Genomic DNA, 15,368 nt, shown 5'->3' on the forward strand with positions numbered 1-15,368 from the left:
AAAAAATCCAGTTTGGTTAAAACTAGTTAAATCCACTAATAAAAAAATGCTCATATTGTATTACTTCGCAAATGCTCAAAAAGTGGTTGAGAGTACTATTCAGCAAAGACACAATTAAAAGTCCAACGCTGAATTTTGTTCTTTACTGTCTTATCTTCTAGCCTGCCCAGCAAGTTCTGCTGCTATAGAAAGAATATTTTCAACCTACAGGCTAGTTTGGACGAAATTAAGGAATAAACTGTGTTATAAAAAGGTAGAAAAATTAGTAAAAATAACAATATTTTTTTTTTATAAACAAAAAGTGGTTTTAACTATTTAAACCATTCTGGCTGGTTCTTGCCAACCCTGGGCTGAGCTTATATAAGGAAATTATGTGTACCAAGGAAAACTGTGGTAGGCCAGATAATTTCTATAGAAAAGGGCATGGTTATAGATGAGATTTTGATTTAGTCATCTATACACCCTTACACACATGCGCGTAAGATTAAATGAAAAACTAAAAAACATAAAATAAACTTTAATAGCCATTAAAGGGATTTGTACAAATTTAAAAAAATTTAGTTATAAATTTTCAACACTATTGTTATATTTTTTTATTGAAACATTTGATAACTAAGTAATGAATCTTAGATATTATTGTTATTAGTAGACTTGTAAGGAATGCAGGTACGATTGCCTAGCTGGGTGTTCATCAGCCGGACGATTAATCGGGGTCCAAACTGGCTCGCCAACAAACAATCTCTTAGCTTTAATAAAGTTCTTCAAAAAGAAATGTTTCACATTAACAATGAGGATATAAGTTATTTTTAATTTTCCATAATCTACTTAAATTAACTACCTTGTTGTCTAGAGTAAATCTATGATAGATTCCAGCTGGTAGAACAATAAGATCACTTTTGACTGTTTCAACTCTAATCCATTTGTCATTTTTGTCCCTGACGTCAAAATAACCACTCCCATCCAAAATTAGTCGTATTTCCTCGTCACTGTGCAAGTGCTCCTCAAAGAAGTGTTTTATCTAAGAATATACCAATCCTCAATTAATGGTTAAATTTGGGTTTATCCTTACTAAGCAATTTTTTCACACCTTTTCTTCGTAATTTGGTAATTTGTCTTTAGTAACTTCTATTATATCTTCGTAGGTGTACCCCCTATCCTTTTTAATTTTCTCTAGCATTTCATCCACAGGAACATCTACATTTATCTGAAAAACATTTTTGATTAAAACATATAACAATGCATTTTCCATATAATCATAGCAATAATAACAATGGATAGAGGCTGATTCTTGTCACGGTGATAGATATAGATAAAAACTTTATTTTTAATAAAATTACTTTTAAACAGCATGAGTTGACTGTAACGACCAAAACTTATTTTTTCTATAATTATAATGAACTTATTTTTTTTCGAAATAACATCATACATGTCTATAAAATATTTCAGTTTTCTAGGAAGCACAGCAAGATATTAAAAAAAACTAGAAGGGTGTGGCAAAATATTTGTAAACTTTGAATAGTTTCCCTTGAAACTAATTTGCATTATCTCCCTCAGAAGTACTATCATAAATCAAATAATACATGACATTTGAGTAAATTTTTTACTACAGTCACAGTGACGCCAAAAATATTGAAATCACACTAGCTGATAGCTAGTAGTAGTGGAGGGTGTTTTTGCTTATGTGAACTATACTTCCGGGGGGGGGGGGGGGGGGGGCAATGCATCTGGAGATAGTTCACATAACAATACTGTTCTTTTGTTTTGAGAAAATTGAGAATTTCACTAATAGCCTTAATAGGGAGAAGGCCGCCTTGTATGGGTTTCCAAACTCTTGTTGCAAAACAGGCTTCATCTCACTATCACCTAGGAGGATCTAAGTGATATCAATTCAATTCAATTCAATTCAGTTTATTACCATAGTGTTTTCTAATACATTGTCATGATAGTCAACAATCATGGAACTAAGGTAGTTAGTTCTATGCACCAATAGACTCGGTTACATCAAAAGGAAATTAGAAAAAGTAGTCAGACTATTTTCTTTTGACTACATCATCTACCTGAGGGAAGTTTGAAGTTTAAACCAAAATTACATGATCTTAAACTTTAAAATTTTTTTTGTTAATTTAAAAAAAGACAAGGAAAATAAAAATCCTTAAATATCCCATATGGTAAACTGTACAGACCATTTTTTTAAAACTAAATATGAGGGGTAGAGTGAGTGACTTGTATACCCTTGAAGGCCGTGGCGTAGCTAAGACAACCGAGAAACTCTTTCTGAATTTTAGTCAGTATCTATCATATTATTTGATAGGAATTTAGCGGCCCCCTGAAGCCTTCCTGTATTGAGGGATCTGCGGGGCCTTATTAACGCCACTGCTTGAAGGTCAAAAAGCAATTATGAAATCTCCAAGAAAACATACCTTCCAATGCAAAACTCCACTTAATTTGTAAAGATCGTTAATGTCTACATATTTAGGAGGATTTAAATGATGTTCCAAACGTTGATCCTCTGAGGAATCATCCATAAACCACGCTCTGACCATAGTAAAAATAAATAATTAATCAAAATCTATTCGACTAATTAAAAAGCTATTAAGCAGACTATAGAGAACTAATATTAAATGACGTAATTAAAAAGAGTTTGTGCCAACTAGGAGCAACAAACACAAGGAGAACGCAGCTAGCCTTTAAACACGCTAACGAAGGGTTGTGTACGAATTTCATTGGACGAGCGTCACGAGCCTTTACGCTGAACGTTTTACGGGCGGGAGGGAAGACAATTTCCGAATTTTTCCCTTCCGACGGCAGCAGGCGCTCAAGCGTCTAGCCAATGAAAAACGTACACAAGAAAATCCACGACTTTTGCGTTCTCCTTGTGTGGGGTGTTGTGTTTGTTGCTCCTAGGTGCCAAGAAGAATAATCCAATGAGCGAATCACGACTGTTTTCGTCACATTCTTAGAACTTTCTAGTAATTTTCTGTTTTGGCTATAAACTTAGTACATTTGGCGGTTTTTTTTTAATTACATGACCGTGAAATGAGACTAAAATTTTACAAAAATTCTCCAAGGTATAATTTTTTCAATAAAATTAGTTTGGAAAGTTTTTGGCTTAAAGCAAAAATTTGGTGGTATTAAAAAATTTTTTACACAATAAATAACGCCGAAATTTGGCTGTTTTTGAAGATAGTTGGCTACCGCTGAGGTGTTTACGCGTCAAATAATCTCGTCACGACATCTGACTCAGACCACGGCCAACTTTGATTTCTCGCGCATCAACAGCGCGTGATCAAAGTTGGCCGTGCTCATACGCTCATAATCCTTATATAAAGCGCGAGGTCGCCATTGTTTGACATTGTTGAAATTGTTTAAAACGTATAAAGGAATTATTACTTTAGTTATTGCTGTTGAAATTACTACAATTAAAATCGAGTATAATATAACATTAGTTTTTATACAGGTAAATAAAATTATCCTAGCATTGATTAAATCGTTTCTGTAGGGTTAATTTTACCAACATTATGTCCTCTAAATGACCTTGATTATCTAAACGAAGCATTTGAAGTCTTAACCTCACTAATATTACTTTTTGTTCTCTTATAGTCAAAATGCAAATCTTTGTGAAAACTTTAACTGGAAAAACTATCACTTTGGAGGTGGAGCCAAGTGATACTATTGAAAATGTGAAGGCTAAGATTCAAGACAAGGAGGGCATTCCACCTGATCAACAGCGTCTTATCTTTGCTGGTAAACAACTTGAAGATGGTCGCACCTTGTCAGACTACAACATTCAAAAAGAATCCACCCTTCACCTGGTCTTGAGACTGAGAGGAGGAATGCAGATTTTTGTCAAAACCTTGACTGGCAAAACTATAACTTTGGAGGTAGAACCTAGTGACACTATTGAAAATGTCAAAGCTAAAATTCAAGATAAGGAAGGAATCCCTCCGGATCAGCAACGCCTGATCTTTGCTGGAAAGCAATTGGAAGATGGCCGTACTCTATCTGATTATAATATCCAGAAGGAGTCAACTTTGCATTTGGTTCTACGTCTCCGGGGAGGAATGCAGATCTTTGTCAAAACACTAACAGGCAAAACCATCACATTAGAAGTAGAACCGAGTGATACGATTGAGAATGTTAAAGCCAAGATACAAGATAAAGAAGGTATCCCACCGGATCAGCAACGCCTGATCTTTGCTGGAAAGCAATTGGAAGATGGCCGTACTCTATCTGATTATAATATCCAGAAGGAGTCAACTTTGCATTTGGTTCTACGTCTCAGGGGAGGAATGCAGATCTTTGTCAAAACACTAACAGGCAAAACCATCACATTAGAAGTAGAACCGAGTGATACGATTGAGAATGTTAAAGCCAAGATACAAGACAAAGAAGGTATCCCACCAGATCAGCAACGTCTCATTTTTGCTGGAAAACAATTGGAGGATGGAAGGACCCTATCAGATTACAATATCCAAAAAGAATCCACACTCCACTTGGTTCTACGTCTCAGAGGAGGAATGCAAATTTTTGTCAAAACTCTAACTGGGAAAACCATCACGTTGGAAGTTGAACCTAGTGACACTATTGAGAATGTTAAAGCCAAAATCCAAGATAAAGAAGGCATCCCTCCAGATCAACAACGCCTTATTTTTGCCGGGAAGCAGTTGGAAGACGGTAGAACTCTGTCGGATTATAACATTCAAAAGGAATCAACATTGCATCTAGTCCTGCGGTTGAGAGGAGGTATGCAAATATTTGTAAAAACTCTGACTGGGAAAACCATTACGTTGGAAGTAGAGCCAAGCGACACTATTGAAAATGTCAAAGCAAAGATACAAGATAAAGAAGGCATTCCTCCTGATCAACAACGTCTAATTTTTGCGGGAAAGCAACTAGAAGATGGAAGAACTTTGTCTGACTACAACATCCAGAAGGAATCGACTCTCCATCTAGTCCTAAGACTGCGAGGAGGGATGCAAATTTTTGTCAAAACCCTAACTGGAAAAACTATCACCTTGGAGGTTGAACCCAGTGACACCATCGAGAATGTCAAAGCAAAGATCCAAGACAAGGAAGGCATTCCACCCGATCAACAACGTTTGATTTTTGCTGGTAAACAACTAGAAGATGGGCGTACTCTATCAGACTATAATATCCAGAAGGAGTCTACCCTTCACTTGGTTCTACGCCTTCGGGGGGGAATGCAAATCTTTGTCAAAACTCTGACTGGTAAGACCATTACCTTGGAAGTTGAACCTAGTGATACGATAGAAAATGTCAAAGCCAAAATTCAAGATAAGGAGGGAATTCCCCCTGATCAACAACGTTTGATCTTTGCTGGAAAGCAGTTGGAAGATGGACGCACCCTTTCTGATTACAATATTCAGAAGGAATCAACACTCCACTTGGTACTGCGTCTTCGTGGAGGTGCTTAGTGAAGATTTAACTTCTCACTTTAAATGGTTTAGTTCATTCCAAAACAAAATTTTAAGTCTTTAAAAGTTAAAAAAAAAAATTGTATTACTGTATCGTAACTTGTGAACCAATAAAACTTAAAGCTGTTGCAATTAGAATTTAATTTGTTTCAACGTTTTAATTATCTAAAAACTAGTTACTATATCCACAATACATTTAGCAATGAAATCTTTAATTTCAAAGTCCTTAAGTTTAGTATTAGATAACCATTCTTCTAGAGTCAATTTCACATCATATAAATCAAACTTCGTCTTTAGTAAAAGATTTGGAGCTTGTTCAGGATACGGATTTGTTTTAAGGCTCTCAATTCTGCCGTGAAAAATTGTCATTTCAACTCTTAGCTCGTTAGAACCTTGCAAACTAGCCTCATTTGATTTTGGTAACAGAAAAGCCTTTTTCAAAGTGAACCTTGGAGTTTTACCAAAAATCCATTCCCACTTTCGCAGATTAGATTCAATTTGGCTGAGATTCTCATAGATGTTGTCTGAGGGATCAATGTAAGAAACTCCGCAATCCTTGAAGTAATCTCGAATTTTAAACTAGATGAATTTAAAAAAAAACCATATATTCACCTTATTATTTGACTGATAGACTTTAGCTATTTCTTTGAGAAGTTCATTAGTGTCTAGATGGGGGCAAACATCTTTTAAATTTTGAATGGATGCTCTAACACTTTGTGTTGCTTTGGATGTTACTTCTTTCTAATAAACAAAATTAGCATTATTATTTTAACCTAATATTTTTTGACTTACCATTTCTATATCTTGATGTAATGAGTTCCTCAAAGCAAATGAGTTAACATTTAACAATAATGTGCAATGATGATAAGCATTTTCTCGTCCTAATTTAGATGCAGTACCAGAAATCTATTAATCTTATATTGAGTTCAAATTAAACTTTAAAAGTTAATTGGAGAACTTTTGGGAAAGGATACTTTAAAGTTGTTCAAAAGCAAATCATGCCTTTCAGAAGGAATGACAGTAAGACCCCATTTCTTAAGTGCCTCAGATATCACTTCTAAATTTTTTATCCTATTATATTTACTTCGAGGCGTAAAAAATGATAGATTTAAATTTCCCATATCATGATAAACCGTTCCACCTCCACTATTACGGCGAGCTAAATCTATGTAGTTTTTTCTAATAAATTTAGTATTGCACTCCAACCAGGGATTTTGATGTTTACCAATTACAACAGCGGGCTTATTTTGCCACATCAATAAGAAACTTAAATCATTTTCTGTACATTTCAAATTATTATAAAACCATTCTTCAAAAGCTAAATTTGAATAAATGTTTCGTGATTTGGAAAATATAACTGAGCCAGAGTTTATCATGATTTGGCTAGTTTTATTGAAACTTTTTTAGAAAAGAAGAGTAGGATAAAACACTAAATCACAAAATTTGTCCCAATTTTCAAAAGCATCTGATTAGCTGCAGCTAAATGAGCTTCTCTGAGTCTTGTTTAAAATCCACATGGTTGCCAAGCAGTGGCGTAACTTGTAACTCCGGAGCCCCACCCCCCCGCGAAAAACCATAGAAATAGAAATTAGACTAGAAGCACGATTGGGCGGGGACGTACCAGCTAGAAGGCTGCCATCAGAGTGGAATCGCGATAGTCGCGCCATCTCATAGAAACAATTTAAACTAAATAAGTAAATATGGTCACGTGGAATAACATAAAACAGATCGTATTAAAAACTTTTTTTATTTATCTGACATTATATTAAGTTATTTAAACAGCTTTAGGAAAATCATAAAAATCTCAAGAATCTGCTATATCTACTTTGCGCAATCATTGTAAGTCTGAAATACCACAAATCATCACAGTTTAACTAAATTTTAATTATTTTAGTGTGGTTTAAAATATGTATACATGAGATTCCAAAATCTTGGTTTCAGTGTCTTTTAAACTATCATCAGTATTAGTCAAGTCAAATTGAGTGGTTTCCGGTAGTTCACTTTTTCCGTAAGTTTTCTGAAATAACCTCTGATAAATAGGGAAACTAAATAACAATTACTAAAATCAATAAATTGGCATACTCTAGAAGATGTAAATATGCTTTGTTCTGGAATAGATATTTTTGGGAGCTCTTTCAAATTCTTGTTTTAATAAAGAAATTATTCATATTTCAGTTAGTTTTTTATTTCAGAATGTATAGGGTAATTTTTACTTGTATCGGTACAGCATTTGCTTTCAAATTGTGCCTTCCATTTTGAAAGTAAATTTCATACGGCATAAAATGTTTACTACACACAAAGTCATATGAAGTAATTGAAGATGGAGTTCAATTTTCGCTATTTACCGCTAAAACCCATTTTCCTAGTAATTCAGCATTTTTCAGAGGAAATCTTAGTGTAAAAAAATCTCTTATTCCGAGATTATTATAAAATATTTACTATAATATTACATACTTATTAAATGATAATTTTATTTCTTTCCCAGATCTCTTTTTACAATGTGAAAAAGCGCAGTTTTTAACCATTTTTGCGGATATGCTTTTAGACGCAAAAATTTAAACACGAAAAGACCGCCGCTGCGCGCGACGTGATGCGCAGTGGATCGCCTTTTTTTCCCTCTTCGAAATTCGCGTCGTAGACAATGTTTAATGCGTTTGTCAGATGGCGCGTACATCGCGATTCCACCCTAATGTCAGCCTTCTAGCTCGCCTGTTTCCCTTGGGATTGGCGGAAAGGGCATGCTTCTAGTCTAATTTCTATTTCTAAGGGGAAATAAGGCGGTGGCAGTGGGCAAATGACCAGTTTAAAAATGGCCCGGACCAGTTTATTAATTAAATTGGAGGGGGGTTAGTGGTCCACTGGACCACTTAATTAATCCGATGTGTTTAAATTTTTTTAAGTGATTCTGCCATAGATATAAAAAATGTATATAAAGGTCTAGATAAATTTCGGGGCGTCTAAGCCTAACATAAAATACGGAATTGACACCTAGCAGACACCGAGGAAGGCACGTGACCAGCCTTGGAAATAAGGTTTTTTTTTTAAACTGGTCCTTATGACCAGTGACCCCCTAGCATATGAAATAATAAACTGGTCCTTACGACCAGTGACCCCCTAGCTTATGAATTATTAAACTGGTCTTATATAAAATGTGCCAATCAGCCTTGGAAATAAGGTTTTTTTTAAACTGGTCCTTATGACCAGTGACCCCCTAGCATATGAAATAATAAACTGGTCCTTATGACCAGTGACCCCCTAGCTTATGAATTATTAAACTGGTCTTATATAAAATGAAGTTAGATTATGTTGGTAACATTAACTTTGCATGAATTCAAAATAGTTAACTTTATTTTACGAGTACCACCAGAATAGTACAATATAGTACTATCTCGTTTAAGACTATTACCAGAGCCTAGAAGACCCTCGTAATTTACCGTATTACCTCTCTTTCTCTAGGCCCCGTAACTCCAGAGTCCCCGGTCCGTTACCGCGTAGCCAGGTACCTACCTTACTCGGGGGAAAGTGAGACTAGAGGATTGAGGGTTTGAGGCCAGAGGGGGGTTAGACAGTTCGACTCGTTCAAGGGATGTGAGCGAAGGGACTCTACATAAAACCTCGACGTGCGGCCCCGGCGGTAGTAATAGGAGTCGCTGTACATAGGGAAATCCAAATTGATATAAACCTTTAATTAATCTAATATTATTTGGAATTATTAAACTGGTCAACTTCTGTTTTTTTGATATTATTTCGAATTAATAAACTGGACACGGTGACCAGTGACCCCCCAAATTTTGAATAAATAAACTGGTCTGAACAATTAATTAACTGGTCTTTGACCACCTGACCACCGTTATTTCCAAGGCTGCACGTGACCAAGAGCGCGAGCTCTCTTAGCATTTTAGTACTAAGTGCTTGACCTTTCCGCAGGCGGAAGTCTTTAGACACCATCTGTTGGTGACTTTTAGTATAATTTCTAAGCAGGAGACAATGGCTCTCGCGACGATAGCACGAGCTTTCTTACCGATAGATAGCGCGTTTCTGCTAGCTGTCACCTCCGTATTCACTCCCTTTGAAATATTTTATCTAGACCTTTATATACGTTTCCTATATCTATGGATTCTGCTTGAATATTTGGAAATTGGTAGGTCAAATGTTATATTATTAGTCTTTGGATTTGAAGGTCTGTGTAACGGCGGCTGTGGCATATTTGTACACTCCAATTTGAAATAACTAGGGGTGTGCGAGTAGTGGTTTTGGGCAATCGAGTCGGGTATCGAGTACGATTTTTTTTCATCGAGTATTCCAGTCGAGTCGAGTACTTGACTAATTGATTAAGTCAAGTAATGCAGATAAAAACTCGAGTGATATTTTTAAAGAGTAGGGTTGTCGAGTATACTTGATTAGGAGCTGGTCTTTTGAGTAATTAGGAAATTAAAATTAAAATTAGCATAAACTAGTTTTCGATGCTGAAAAATATTCCTTTAATTTAAATGAACCACAGTTTCCAGAACTTAAGTAACCTCAGTGACTAGTGGGATATAACTAGACTTGTATTATATTAGCCTAATTACAGTAATTAATAGTAAAATAGTAAGAATAACCGCGCCGGTGCACAACGTATTAAAAACCGTGATCCATCCCCAAGGTCATTCAAAGCATTTGTTATTTGTACCACTTGTAGGTAACGTTTATTATTTCCACCCCAAAAAGTTGCAAAAACCCGTCTTTGAACTTACAGCAGCTTATTCGAGTAATCGGGTACCCAACTATTCATTTTTTTGGTACTCGATAATCGATGAGTGCTTTCCAAATACTTATTCGAGGTCGAGTTCGAGTACTAGATTTCACAAAAACGCGGAGTAATCGATGCTTGGAGGAATAAAACTTGTTTTATTCCTCCAAGATCGATGTTGCTCGAGTACTCGCACCATAGAAATAGAAATGAGACTAGAAGTGCGATTAGATTGTGGTGAGATGTAGGAGTAGGAAGGCGGCCATGAGAGTGGAATCGCCAGTATTCTTTGTGGGAGCACGCCATCTATTTTAAAAAATTATAAGTTTTAATTTTGTTTTAATAGATGGCGTACTTCTGCGTGGAATAGAAGTGATTCCACTCTCATGGAAGCCTTCTAGCATGCCCGTTTCCCTTGAGATTACCGGATAGCGCAGTGGTTCTACTGTAGAACTTCTAGTCTCATTTCTATTTCTATGACTCGCACAGCCCTAGAACTCACCCTATTAAAAACGGTTAAAAGATAAAACAAGAGGCTATTCCTCGGGCTATTCTAATGTAGCAGACGACGTGCACTGGTCATGGTTCAGTTTATTCATTCTAGGCCAGGGGGTGTCTAGTCACCTGTCCACTTTCAAAAAAATTCTTGTTTCCCACCCTGGTTGAGCGTAACTCGTAAGCAGAATGATAATAGTAGCAGACTACACTTATACTTTCCCAAGTTGCGATTAAAAACCGTAGATAGTGTCCCGTTGTTCACAAAAATATTAACCATGATGTTTAACGGAGAAAGTTACAAAAGGAAACCAGAAAAGGGAGGAGCGTTAGTTCCTGTTTCTAAAAGACCAAGAAATGAATTAGTACAAATAGAAAATTTCGGTGTAAGTATAGTTCTGGTAAATTCTGGAACAATATCTAAGGCTTAACGGCTTTCAGAAAGGAAACACTGACAGTAGATACTGTAACATTGATCACCAGCTTGGTACAGTAATTTAAGGGTTTTAAAATTGATATGTAATTTTGCCCGAGGGGTAAGACACTCTGCGAACTCAGTGTACACTGCCGTACCTTTAACGAACTCGTTGTACAGATTGTCTTACCCCTCGATTTTGCCAATGGCCACCATTTTTTGATAGGGTGAAATTGTATAACGTCACTTAACGTCCGATTTCTACAGTTCTATTTGAAACCAATATCAAAAACCCACTAATCAATCATTAATCCCTTTAATTTGAACTTCACCTGCAAAGTCTGGGATCCTGGGTGATTAATTTTAGAGTAACTATGAATTTGACTCAACCTGAATTGGTTTTGGGGCGTTTTTTTTATCCCCTTGAACATGGCTAAAATCTCAAACCTAACAATCTTTTAAAACAAGCCATCCTTACCCGTATTTTTTTACCACTATCAGGCTCCACCTAGAACATCAAATCTTGAAGCTCCCATTATGCTTCTAACTGGACACATGGGCGAGATATACTGCTCAAAATTCCATCCAGATGGTACCTTGCTAGCTTCTTCTGGCTATGAAAGACAAATTTGTAAGACATTAGTAAATACATGTATACATAATAGCATAAACCTACCATAAGTAAAGGTCTACCATAGGGGCCCATGGTAATGGCGTTGCCCTGGAGAGAAGAAAATTAACGTACAACAATCTAAAATATTCTCTTACTTGGTAGAGCAGCCACGCTCGGGTTGATAAATGCCACTAAAACGCGTCTAAATCTCAAATTTAAAAAATAAATCCCTTCAGGAACATAACTCTTATTTCTAATAGCCAGATTGGAAACGTTCACACACGGCTTATGAAATGCATCCCAGTTCAACTGAGTTGAGGATGTAGCCACTAGGAGGTGCAGGTTTTGAATACCTACCTCTTAATAATGGATATGTGATTGTAATAAATTTGGCCTAGACCTTTGCTTATGGGGACCTTATGATAATAGAGATGTCAATCTCTAATATCTACCAAAAAATGTTCTATTAAGTCCTTTGGAATACTTACGGAGAATGTGAAAATTACGCTGTTTTAAGTGGCCATACTGGAGCAGTATTAGACCTTCATTTTTCTACTGATGGAAGGTATAATGGGATTTTCAAAATATATCAAAATGTAAAATCCTACTAAAAATATTTTGTTGTTAAGCAACCTTTTCACAGCCTCAACAGACAAGACTATTAGTATGTGGGACGTGGAAGTTGGTGCCAGGCTGAAAAAAATGAGGGGTCACACATCTTACGTTAATTGTTGTAATGTTGCCAGGAGAGGACCGCAGTTGATATGCAGTGGTAGTGATGACTGCACTATAAAGGTCAAATTACTTTTTTTTTATAATACGTTGTAACGGCATGATCAATAATATCTGTAGAATATTTAGTTATGGGATTCTCGAAAAAGAGGAGCTATTCAAAATTTCCAAGAAACATATCAAATCACTGCCATTACATTCAATGACACAGCTGAACAAGTCATTGTAGGAGGAATTGATAATACCATAAAAGTATATCACTAAGAATTCTTAATGGTAACTTAAGACATACATTCTTATTTTAATTGCATTGTCAAGGTATGGGACCTAAGAAAAAATGGAATACTGTACAAAATGATTGGGCATTTGGATACTGTTACTGGTAATTCGTTAGTCGTTACTAAATTACTTCCAACAGATAATCTTAAAAACAATTATTTTTAATAAGGTTTATCATTAAGTCCAGATGGTTCTTACGTTCTCTCTAATGCTATGGATAATACATGTAAATTTAATTTATTAAAGAGGTATGGTAGTACTGGATATGTTTTAAATAATTTTAATATTATAGTAAGGATATGGGATGTTAGGCCATTTGCTCCCCAAGAAAGATGTGTTAAAATTATGCAAGGACACCAACATAATTTTGAAAAGGTATGAAAGCTATATCTTTTAAAATGTTACGATGATGTTGCTAATAATTAGAAAATTTTATCTTGCAGAATCTCCTACGTTGCAGGTACTTTACTGGCTGACTATTTATGAAATGAATCTGAAGATTTAACTTACAAATTAATTTTAGTTGGTCAACTAATGGGAGCCGGGTCTCTGCTGGCTCGGCGGATCGGTTTGTTTATATCTGGGACACAACAAGTCGGAAGATTATTTACAAATTACCCGGTCACAATGGTTCAGTAAATGAAGTAGATTTCCATCCCAAAGAACCAATAAGTAAGTTATTTCCCCTTGAAGTGTGATTTGTGACAGTAAAATAATATACAAATTTTACTTTCAGTTTTATCTTGTTCAAGTGATAAACAATTATTTTTGGGAGAAATTGAATAAAAAACGTTTTTATGCTTTAACTTGTTTCTCTTTAATATTTGAAAGCAAACTAACAAACATTTTAAACATGAGCGAACAATTTTTTAAAGTATCAAAAATTTGCGCAGCAGTTAACATTTTTGGGCTATTTGCATAGACAAGTTACAAAAAAAATTAATACTGTTTGGGGATCACACCCTAAATGAAATGAGGCTACATTTTATAGTTACAAAAGGATTACACTGGCACATCCTTGAATTTTCTAAGTAAATCCAATACTATATGTCTGAAAATATAACACTGTGTTTGTAGACCCCTCTCTGATATGCCATTTAAACTTAGGTGTGAGAGAGCTCCTGAATTAGTTAATAAATATGAGGGTTTGCACAATCATATTTAAGGTGCATCACAGAATGGTGAGAACATTTTTCTATGTCACATTTACCAAATATTTTCCTTTAAGAAAAGTGCAAATTACAACAATAAAATTGCTTCTTAAGTTACAAATTTATTTGTCACGTTTACTATATATTCTCCTTAAAAAATTTATATTATTTAGTATTCAGAGGTTAGCTATTGGACCTCATATGTTTTGGGGTAAAAGTCATATTTCAGGGCCTAAATAGACGATTAAATTAATCTTATGAAAATGGTAACTGTTAAAAGTAATGTTTTTAATTTTGAAATGGGTAACACAATATATTTTCCATCGTACATTAAATTTATCTTTCAGATATTAAAATAGAGCAGTGTGGGTTTAGTTTTCTACTCATTTTTCATATCAACTATTGAACCTTTAAATTATTTAAAATAATTTTATTTTAAGGCCCATATCTGTGCACCTGACTAGTAATGTCACCCTTTCAAGTTTCAAATTTGGCTTTATACCTCAAAGTCGGGCCAAAATATTTTTCCAATTGTACCATCAGACCAGCTACCAACTTTTTCAAATAAGAAGTAGTGGCTTAGACAAGGGCAAATAGGTTTCTATATTCATATTAACCTTTGGCCTAGCTTTTACAGTATTAAAAGTTTCATAAACATTTAAACCACTGCTGGGCTCCCAGTGGTCCTATAATCCTTTAATTCTTAAATGTAAAACCTTAAAATTCCTTTTCTATGCTATGCTTCCGATATTCCTACACGTATATGTTTAGCATATTGTTTAAGTGATACCTATAAATGATACAAGACCAATGGTAATTATTTTTACTTCGGTATTTTTCTGCTAAGTCATGGCCATCACAATTATTGAGATTGTAACAGAGCGATTCCTGTTCAAGGACACAAATATTTAAAAGTTTCCTCTCAACTGCCTTAGGGTACTACAATTCTTTTGTAATCCTATAAAATAAATCTTTGATAACTTTTGAGATTTTTATCCTCTAATACCTGTATATTTTTGGGGACTATTGGCTGGGAGTCCTGCCCTTGGCAAATTTACCCACCCTTGGAGTACTCGCTCCATTAACTTCTGGCTGCGCCACTGTCAATAAATAGAAAATCCATACTCTCTTTATAGTTGGAAGAGTTTCTATTTTTCACCGAAACGTAGCAATATATTTTAATTAACATGGTATATGCGCAATTAAGTAGAGAAAAAAACATTCATTTAAGTATATGAAATACAATCATTCTTAAACATTCCTCAATTATGAATGATCTGATTCATTTACAGACAATCATTTAAAATATATCTTTTGTTTATGGAATGATATCATTCATTTCTTTCCTTAGCAAAAATATGCCATACTTTGATCCTATCCACTCTTAAATGGTGGTACTTCTTACGCAATACAAATCCTGCATTGTTTTTATAAAGCTTTTAGGCTCTAGGGTAAAAAACATTCCTACAAGGAATTTCTTAGGGTCTAATTGATAAATGAATTAAGTTACAAACAA

General features: G+C 35.1%; 4 protein-coding genes across 5 annotated transcripts; 2 read left to right on the plus strand and 2 right to left on the minus strand.

Moving 5' to 3' along the window:
- Positions 1-502: 502 nt before the first annotated feature.
- Positions 503-2,634, minus strand: Adi1 (acireductone dioxygenase 1). The gene is made up of 4 exons (XM_090177614.1): positions 2,421-2,634; positions 1,088-1,204; positions 839-1,018; positions 503-759 (listed from the first exon to the last, which is right to left on the minus strand). The coding sequence occupies exons 1-4, from the start codon at positions 2,541-2,543 to the stop codon at positions 643-645; spliced, it is 537 nt and encodes a 178-aa protein (XP_090033740.1). The 5' UTR covers positions 2,544-2,634; the 3' UTR covers positions 503-642.
- A 672-nt stretch (positions 2,635-3,306) lies between these two features.
- LOC149940868 (polyubiquitin-C) lies at positions 3,307-5,578 on the plus strand. The gene is made up of 2 exons (XM_090179772.1): positions 3,307-3,457; positions 3,601-5,578. Exon 2 carries the CDS (start codon positions 3,606-3,608, stop codon positions 5,433-5,435), a length of 1,830 nt encoding a protein of 609 aa, XP_090035898.1. The 5' UTR covers positions 3,307-3,457; positions 3,601-3,605; the 3' UTR covers positions 5,436-5,578.
- On the minus strand, positions 5,567-7,144 carry Lipt1 (Lipoyltransferase 1). 2 transcript variants are annotated; one of them, XM_090179773.1, is made up of 4 exons: positions 6,410-7,144; positions 6,228-6,341; positions 6,048-6,176; positions 5,567-5,990 (listed from the first exon to the last, which is right to left on the minus strand). In XM_090179773.1, the coding sequence occupies exons 1-4, from the start codon at positions 6,809-6,811 to the stop codon at positions 5,601-5,603; spliced, it is 1,035 nt and encodes a 344-aa protein (XP_090035899.1). In that variant the 5' UTR covers positions 6,812-7,144; the 3' UTR covers positions 5,567-5,600. The 2 variants fall into 2 exon arrangements, with proteins under 2 accessions (XP_090035899.1, XP_090035900.1); XM_090179774.1 differs by lacking the exon at positions 6,048-6,176 and having other exon boundaries at positions 5,567-6,014.
- Positions 7,145-10,873: 3,729 nt separating this feature from the next.
- LOC149940870 (U5 small nuclear ribonucleoprotein 40 kDa protein-like) lies at positions 10,874-13,507 on the plus strand. Its single transcript, XM_090179804.1, has 11 exons — positions 10,874-11,048; positions 11,579-11,708; positions 12,162-12,255; positions 12,320-12,485; positions 12,552-12,674; positions 12,741-12,804; positions 12,871-12,927; positions 12,994-13,076; positions 13,145-13,161; positions 13,225-13,373; positions 13,438-13,507. The coding sequence occupies exons 1-11, from the start codon at positions 10,941-10,943 to the stop codon at positions 13,485-13,487; spliced, it is 1,041 nt and encodes a 346-aa protein (XP_090035930.1). The 5' UTR covers positions 10,874-10,940; the 3' UTR covers positions 13,488-13,507.
- The last annotated feature ends 1,861 nt before the right edge of the window (positions 13,508-15,368 follow it).

The sequence above is a fragment of the Leiobunum rupestre genome, chromosome 6 (genome assembly GCF_980474605.1).
Source record: "Leiobunum rupestre chromosome 6, qqLeiRupe1.1.hap1, whole genome shotgun sequence".
Classification (NCBI taxonomy): domain Eukaryota; kingdom Metazoa; phylum Arthropoda; class Arachnida; order Opiliones; family Sclerosomatidae; genus Leiobunum; species Leiobunum rupestre.